This window comes from Lissotriton vulgaris, unplaced genomic scaffold (assembly GCF_964263255.1).
Source record: "Lissotriton vulgaris unplaced genomic scaffold, aLisVul1.2 SCAFFOLD_10781, whole genome shotgun sequence".
NCBI classification, from domain to species: domain Eukaryota; kingdom Metazoa; phylum Chordata; class Amphibia; order Caudata; family Salamandridae; genus Lissotriton; species Lissotriton vulgaris.
The window spans coordinates 39,861-48,270 of record NW_028245992.1 but is presented as its reverse complement, the minus strand read 5'-3'; the positions used below and the strand labels follow the sequence as shown (position 1 = coordinate 48,270).

The following is an 8,410-nucleotide window of genomic DNA, read 5'->3' as shown; positions in this document are numbered from 1 at the left end:
TAGCGAGGCTGTATGGTGAGGAACTGTGTCTTCGCCCCCTCTGTGTAACACAGGAGATGTGGATAATCCTACCAGCTGCTCATTCAAGAGGCCCGCAAGGGTTTATAATACGCTTCAAAGATGTAATGCGGCGGAACCCACTGAGGGTAATACTTTGTTCTAATACGTGAACTACATGTAATGATGCACTCACTCAGCGCAGCCCACTGAGGGTGAAAAAATGGACTAAATCAAACAATTAGAACTTCCTGCGCGCATTACCAGCTGCCTATGAATAAGAGGCTTTCAGCCTCGAAACGCGTCAGGCAAGGTGAATTTTAACACTGTAATGAGGATGCTGGTTTCTATTTGAAAAGAATATAACCGTAAAGTTAACATCAACTGTTTTGTGCGTCTTCAATGCTTTGGGGCCCATCGGGAGACGGGGAGGGGAAGAACCGACCGGACACAGATGTAGGTGTGATAAAGGCCGCTTTATTGGGAAACAGGTGCATCCTGAAAACATACCCCAACCTTGGCCTTTGCCGTACAAAACTAGGCCTAACTAATTATACATGTACCTGACTAGAAACCCCCACCCCCTCCCCTAAACAGTTCCCCGCCAACAACATAACATCATTATTAATAAACCAACACTTTTCTCACTGTTTCAACATCAGCCCTCTGTACACTCCCTCTCCTCAGCCAGTAAGACTCCTTCCTCCTATCCTACCCCCCCCCGTTTGACTAGGAAAAGCGCCATCAGACATAATCATTGCAGCACCTGCCCCCAGCGACAACACTACCCGAAGCCCTAACACAGAAAGCACCTGCTTCACAACATCCCTGCCCACTGCCTCTTGATCTCCAGCAAGTCCCTCCTCATTTGTTTTACCAGCGCCAGTCCCTTGCACTGCACCAAGTCGTTCTCCCCCAGGTGAATGACCACTACATCTGGGCAGATCCCCCCCGCACAACTTTGTTCAAAACCGGCACCAACTCGTGCCAACGCATGCCCCCTGTGCCCCTCCAATGACACCTGAACAAATTCTCATCCAGCTCCAGATTGAGATTCCTGCATTTTTCCCACTCAGCCCTCTCCGCTCTTTTGACAAACGAATGACCCACCACATATATGGACACTGCTGCCGCCGTAGGCCCCGCCACCGCACCTGTAAAGAGACATATGTAAGCAGCGAGCCCAACCATCATTCTTAATCCAACGCTACCCCTCGCAACCTCACATACGACTTATAGCAGTCTGATTTCCAGCGCCCCAGCCGTTTGATCTCCTCCTTCCCCCAGCCTTTTCGCGCTGCCTCTGTCGCTGCCCCTATGCGAAATGAATGCGTTCCAAACTCCCCCGGGTCCTCACCCATAGACCGCAGGGCGTGCCGCAGGACCCACAACAACTGCGCCGCCGTCACACGACCCCCTTCTCTCCTGCCAAAGACCTCCGCAACATCCTGTCCCCCTTCTTCCGCCAGCCGTCTCCCCCACTCCGCCGGGCACACCGCCTCTGTTCCCCCTGGACCCAACAAGACCCACGTACCCTTCCCCCGCTGATCAGTCTTGGACCGCCGAAGCCGCACCGCTACCTCCCGGCCTTCGATCTCCACATCCCCCCACCTCAAACCTGCGTCGCCCCTCAAACCCACCAACTCTGACACCCGAAAAGCTCCAAAGTACAGCCACGACATCAACGTGGAAAACCGCACCGTCTCCGCCCGATCCCTGCACACCCGCGGTAACTGGCCCACCAGGCCTGCCAACATGTCTTCCGTAATCGGCCGCCTCTTCCGCACTCGAGCCCCTCTCTCCCTCTCCCAACCTTCCAGAAGTCTCCCCCCCAATTCTCCCGCCGAGAGTGCATACCCCCACCACAGCTTGCCCATGAAGGCCACACCTGCCAGCTTACCCGCGATGGTCACTCTCGCCAAACCTTTGTCCATCAACCCCAGCATGAAACGCACCACCTGCTCCTCCCGACACCACTTGCCCCGCTGCCTTACTGCTCCAAAGCGCAGAAATTCCATCCAGGCCTGCTCGTAACTCTTCCATGTGGACGCTGCCAGGGATGACCTCACCAACTGAACGACCCGCGCTCTCCCACCAACCACATCTCCTTCGGCACCTCCGTCTTGACCGCCGCTGCCTCCGTGGCTAGCCCATGGAACCTCCGCCACTGAGAACGAGACAAAGCATCAGCAATGTCATTGTCCACTCCCGGCACATGCCTCGCCTGAAACAAGATATCGTGTTCCAAGCACCTCAAGACGAAAACGCGCATCAGCTTCAGCACCTGTGGTTCCCTTGCGGACTGCCGGTTCACTACCTGCACCACTGACATATTGTCCACCTTGAACAACACCCGCCTGTGCGCCAACTCCTGTGCCCACACCGTCACAGCCACCACCAGCGGGAACAGCTCAAGGAAAGCAATGCTCCTACCCCCTGCCTGCCAATGCTCCGGCCATTGTTCCGCGCACCATCTGCCTGCCCAGTAGATTCCAAAACCTCCAACTCCCGCCGCATCCGATGACATCGTCACGCCCCACTCCCAGTCCTCCGGGGGTGCCATGGGCACGCCATTGAAAAGCTCCAAAAAGGCCAACCACATGTTCAGATCCTCCTTTGCGCCCGCCGAGATCCGCACATGATGATGCGGCCGTGTCAGACCGGACAATGCCAAACCCAGCCGCCGACAGAAAGTCCGCCCCGCGCGCACCACGCGACAAGCGAAATTCAAATGCCCCAGCAACACCTGCACCTCGCGCACCAACACTTTCGGCCTGGCCAACATGCTCTTCACCAACTCCACTATAACCGCCCGCTTCTCCTCCAGCAGGCGTGCTTCCATGGCCGCCGAGTCGAGCTCTATCCCGAGGAACGACAGCACCGTGCTGGGCCCTTGCGTCTTCTCTGGCGCCAACGGAACCCCCAGGTGACCCATCAGGTCCGTAAAACTGTCCAGACTCTGCTGGCAGTCCGTCGAACCGGGCCGACCCACCAGGAAGAAGTCGTCCAGGTAATGCGTAATCGCCTCAGAGCCTGTGCGCCAGGAAAAAGCCCACTGCAAAAAGGAGCTGAACCGTTCAAACAAGGCGCACGACACGGAACACCCCATAGGAAGCGCCCTGTCCACAAAAATTTGCCCATCAAGCTGAATTCCCAGCAACTGATGATCCGCCGGGTGAACCGGCAGCAACCGAAAAGCCGATTTCACATCGCATTTCGCCATCAACGCCCCCGTGCCCGCCGTCATCACCAAACGCCTCGCGACGTCCACGGACGAGTACGACACGGACGCCAACTCTGCCGAGATAAAGTCGTTCACCGATGCGCCCTCCGGCCATGAGAGATGTTGAATCAGTCGGAATTGGCCCTGCTCTTTTTTCGGGACCACTCCAATGGGGGAGATGATCAAGTCTGGCAACGGTGCCTCTGCAAAAGGCCCCGCCATCCTCCCCTCCCTCACCTCCTTAAAGAGCTTCTCCCGGACGATACCTTTGTGTGCGTTCACGGACTTCAGGTTCTCCGCCCACCGAGCGATCCGCGGACCCTCGTACCCCAACCGGAAACCCTTCCTGAAACCCCGACGCAGCACGGCTGCATCATCCGCCCGCGGATACGCCTCCAACAACGGTTCTAACCGATCCAGCCTAACCGGTGTACGAGCCTTTTCCCAGGGTACCTAACCCCCCTCTACCCCCTCCCCTCCCCCTGCTGGGCCTGGGAGCCGGGTATTGTGACTGCGCTGGGCCGCCCCAAGGCCCCCAGCATCGCGCCTCTGGATGTCGTCTCCCACATGCGGAGCACTCGTGCCGGAAACGGCACGCCTGCCGGAGACAGGAACCCTTGTTGAAATCCCAACAGGTTCCGACACCCGGGTTACCTCCGGCACCTCCCGCCCCCACCCCTCCACGGGTGGGGCGGGCCGAAAAGGGGGGCGGCACCATTGGCAACCCACTGGCCGTGAAAGTGGTACGGCCAAACTTAGCCCCACTCATTGTCTGCTGGTAGAGGTCGGAGTCCAACTCCCCCCAATTAGCCTCCGGGTCCGACGCCATGCGCGCCCGAAACTCCTCATCGTAATGCGACCAAGCATTACCTCCTTAAGTCACCTGAGCCCGCCGCACTACATCCATATACTTGAACAGCGCGACCGCCCTATCCGGGTACTTCTCACAGTACACGCTGGCATAGATCAGAAAAGCAGCCGACCAATTCTCCATAGTGACAGGCACCTTTGGACGCCTAGCTAATTCCTGTTCCTCCTCCTTCGACCCTTCTTTGGCCATCAACTCCCTGTGTAGCAACCTCAAGATTTCCACGTACTCCCCCTTCCATATCTTTTCCTTAGTTGCCAGCGACAAGTGCGCCCCCAGTGGCTTCGCCACCCCCATGTATGGCAGCTTTTTCACCGGCATGTCACAACTCTCCTTCGCCCCTGCGCTGGACGCCCCCGACACACCGGCCTTCGCCGTGCCCCCCACCGCCTCTGTGCCCGACCCACCGGCCTTCGCCGCGTCCCCCGGCGCCGTACTCCCTGCCGCCGCGCCCCCTACCCCCTCTGTGCCCACTCCCGCATCTGCCACGTATCTGCCCTTCACCAAACGCACCTCATCACCACCGCCAGCATCTGTCCCCACGGACCTCTGGCATCCACCATCCGCACTCCCACCCTCCTGACCTCCATGAGGCCTGCCCAAGCCACACCCCGACCCCGTACTGGTCTTACCTGGCGTCAAGGCTAGCGTCCTCACCGGATCCCGCCGCCTAACCAGGTCTGCTGGGGGGGCCGTCACTCGCGGCACCACTTGCCGGGGGCATATCTGCAAAACACTGCCAACAACATTACCAGTTTCCCCCCCTTCATCCCGCAGTTCCCCTTCTTCCTCCGACTCCATCTCACGCTCTCCTCCTCCCATGACCGCTCCTGTCGACATCCTGCTCAGACCTGCCTTGTCCCTACATGCTGTCATCAACATTCCTAAATCTACACTCTCCATACTCCTGTCCACATTTTGGTAATCATTATGTCTTGTCATATTGCTGCTCCATCCCCGTCCCCCGGCGGCCGGAGCGACCCATCGGGAGGGGGGCGTTGGAGACCTATGACCTTGCCATCCGCTGCCCGCACGCACATGGTCCCTCGTTGGAGCGCGACCGCCCGTACTAAGCAGAGCCGGCCCATCCTCTCGGCGGGTTGGAGCCGCATGCTGCTCACCCGAGCCCCTTACCAGCTGCTCCTGCCAAGAGAAAAACGGGGAAGTCCAGCATGCCGGGGCAAAACCCCCGTCGCCACCCCACCCCCCTCTCCCCCCTACCGCCGAATGTCCTCCTCGCCGCGCCGGTAGTCCCCCCTCCCAACCCCCTTCCCCCCACCCCCAAGCCCCTGTCTCGCCCCATCCCCCCCATCCGCCCCCCCTCGAACCCCAGTAATCTCCGCCTCCCCTCGGCCCCCCTCCGCGACCTCCCATTGCCCCCCCGAAACCGTACTCTCCTCCGCCATACCCCCCCCTCCCCCATCCCCCTCCTCCATCCCCCCATGACCCCCGAGGCATCCCCCCCGCCCCGCTACCTCCTTCGCCGCTCCCCCTCGCCCACCCTCCCTGCCCCAAGCCCCTCCCCCAACCCTGCGGCGAAACCGGTCTACTGGGAGCCACCACGTCCTCCTCTGCTGAAGACCCCAATTCTACCTCAACCGCTCCCCCCTCCCCGCCCCCCACCTCCTCCTCCGATTCTTCAATGAGCAACGGTGACCCCCCCTTGACTCCCCCTGCCCCCCTGCCCCCCCTCCCCACCATGGTCTCGCCCCCTTGGTCCTGCCTCCCACCCTCCCCACCCCCTCGCATCCCCTCTGACTCCCCCCCCACCCTTTGCACCACTCCTTCATGGTCTCCCCCTGCCATCCCCCCGTCACCCCCCACCTCCCCCCCCAGCCTGGTATTCTTCCTACGAGCCTGGACGCTCCCTCGGCCCCTGTCAGAGCCTGCCCCCCGCGCCTCCCAGCCCCTCCTCACGCATGCTCCCGCTCCCCCCCACTCCCCCCGGGCCTTCCACCCCCTTCGCAAACACCAGCGGCGCCTTCTTCCGGCTGCCGCGCCCCCTCGCCGTGCCTCCTCCTCTTTTCCGTGCCCCAGCCGCCTTCGGCCCGCCGCCTCGCGCCGCTCCACCCCCTGCTCCCGCCCCCTCCCCATTCCTCATGCGCGACCGCGGAGGCTCGCACGCCGTCACCGCCGCCACGGCGCCATCAGCAGCGCGCCGCGGTGGCCTTACCCGCACGTCGTCGCGGAGGAGGTCCGTCCTGCCAGCCTCCCCCAGGAGCCGCAACGCTTCCCGCACTCTAGGATCCGCCATGTTCTCCGCCGCCATACCGACACAGGTACGCTCTCCTCAGCTCCGCCGCCTCACGTAAATCGCACTGCTCTCCCGCCCGGCACACTCCCTTCTTCCCTGTCCCTGCCCGCCCACCGCTGCCACAAAACGCTACTGTCAAACCGTCGTCAACGAAACCTTAAGGCCCACCACTACAACAACCACCAACAACGCTACACTACGTCCACAGGCTGCTGGGTCACTGTCCCTGAAATGGTGCCCAGTGACCCAAAATGGCCGGTTTTAACCCCACTAGCCCAAAAGGAGCCCAATCTTACTATCTAGCCCAAAAACCCATGTCCCTTCCTGTGTCCCTATCTAAATCTTCCCCCCTCCCCTTCCTCCCGGAGCCCCAAAGTTCCCCGGGGGGGAGAGCCTCCCTCCGGTCGGCCACCCCCGCAAAGCCCATTGGGCATTGTTGGATAATCTTTGTACACGGCGGCCCTGCCGTGGAAGACTGCACCATCATGAAAATGAGCGAGGCTGTGTGGTGAGGAACTGTGTCTTTGCCCCCTCTGTGCAGCACAGGAGATGTGGCTAATCCAGCCAGGAGCTCAATAAATAGGCCCACAAGGGTTTATAATACGCTTCAAAGATGTAATGCGGCAGAACCCACTGAGGGAAATACTTTGCTCTAATACATGAATGACATATCCCAACATGCAATGATGTACGCACTAAGCGCAGCCCACTGAGGGTGAAAGAAATCGACTAAATCAACCAATTAGAGCTTCCAGCGCGCATTACCAGCTGCCTATGAATAAGAGGCTTTTAGCCTGTTGTGTGCGTCTTCAATGCTTTGGGCGATTGTTAATCGCTGGGCGATATGGACTGCCAGACTTGCCCCCGCCTAATGGATCACTGAGTCTCAGGGGTGAATGCAGTCTTGGGACGCAAGGAGACATCGGATTTTGAGGGGCACACAAAGAAGGGGTCTGAGCAATATGGTGGTGCCTAACTTTCTGCAAAAACAGTTTTTTGCAATCACCCCCACATTACCAACCCGAAGGGAACAAGGGACTCTGGGACATGTAGTCATTACGCGGAGCGGATCACCACCTTTCAGAATGGGGCAGGATATTTAAATCCATGATGGCGCCTACATCCTGTGAACACCCCTGGCACTGAAGAAGGCAAATACTACGCCGAAATCCATTCGCCATCAGGTGTGTTTCTCATTAAAGATGCCTCCACTGTTTCCCCTACTGTGGCCTCTTCTCTTTCTTTGGAGGTTTTTTTTTGCGACATATATATATATATATGTATATATATATATATATATATATATATATATATATATATATATATATATATATATATATATATATATATATATATATATATATATATTTTAGATGAGTTGCAACCGATGATTGTTTACACTTAACTGTGCAAGGTATTTGACTATGAATATTTTTTCCATGTAATACCGAGTGAATAACACATGGTGTTGATTTAATTGGTCACTAGCACTTTGAAAATGAGCAACTCTATGAGGGTCGTTGTCATGTGAGCAAGGCTCCAAGGAGCCGAAACGTCATGCAGCTTACTCTGCTTAAATAAACAAGATTATGCACTTATCTGGTCCGTGTCCAAGATGTCTTTGGCGGCTACCTGTCTTCTGATGAGGTATTTCGGAATATATATATCTATATATATATCTACGCCCAACTCTGGCACACATAATCTCTCAGCCAGACACCAACACCGCAGTTCCAGTCTTCAGGTAAGTTTATTGTTTTATTTAGGGGCTGTAACGCGTTTGGCAGGATCCCCAGCCTTGTTCACATTATTGTATATAAATTCACCTAAAAAAAACTGAGTTTACAGGGACATTATAGTTATAAATAGAGTTAAAAAACATTCAAATTTCACTGAAAAAACAAAGATTATAGAGGTGTTATAGTTAGGCTCAGATCTCACTCCTACAATACCATAGAAAGTCACCAGTTATAGTTACCTGAGCTAACTATAACTTACTCCCCAGCAATGCACTGCCTATGACCTCACATATTGCATCACTCATGACATGGTCAGTGACATCACTGAT

The 8,410-nt window shown here is 57.0% G+C and overlaps 1 protein-coding gene across 1 annotated transcript; it reads right to left on the bottom strand.

The window, feature by feature from the left end:
- Positions 1–1,193: 1,193 nt before the first annotated feature.
- On the bottom strand, positions 1,194–4,964 carry LOC147666184 (uncharacterized). Its single transcript, XM_086949234.1, has 2 exons — positions 4,721–4,964; positions 1,194–2,164 (listed from the first exon to the last, which is right to left on the bottom strand). The coding sequence occupies exons 1-2, from the start codon at positions 4,962–4,964 to the stop codon at positions 1,194–1,196; spliced, it is 1,215 nt and encodes a 404-aa protein (XP_086805360.1).
- Positions 4,965–8,410: the final 3,446 nt, after the last annotated feature.

Coding starts and splice junctions, on each gene's coding strand:
- LOC147666184 (XM_086949234.1), bottom strand. CDS start 4,964: ATGACAGCATGTAGGGACAAGGCAGGTCTGAGCAGGATGTCGACAGGA. Junction 2,165..4,720: donor GACGCTAGCCTTGACGCCAG/GTAAGACCAGTA, acceptor TCTCGTTCTCAG/TGGCGGAGGTTCCATGGGCT.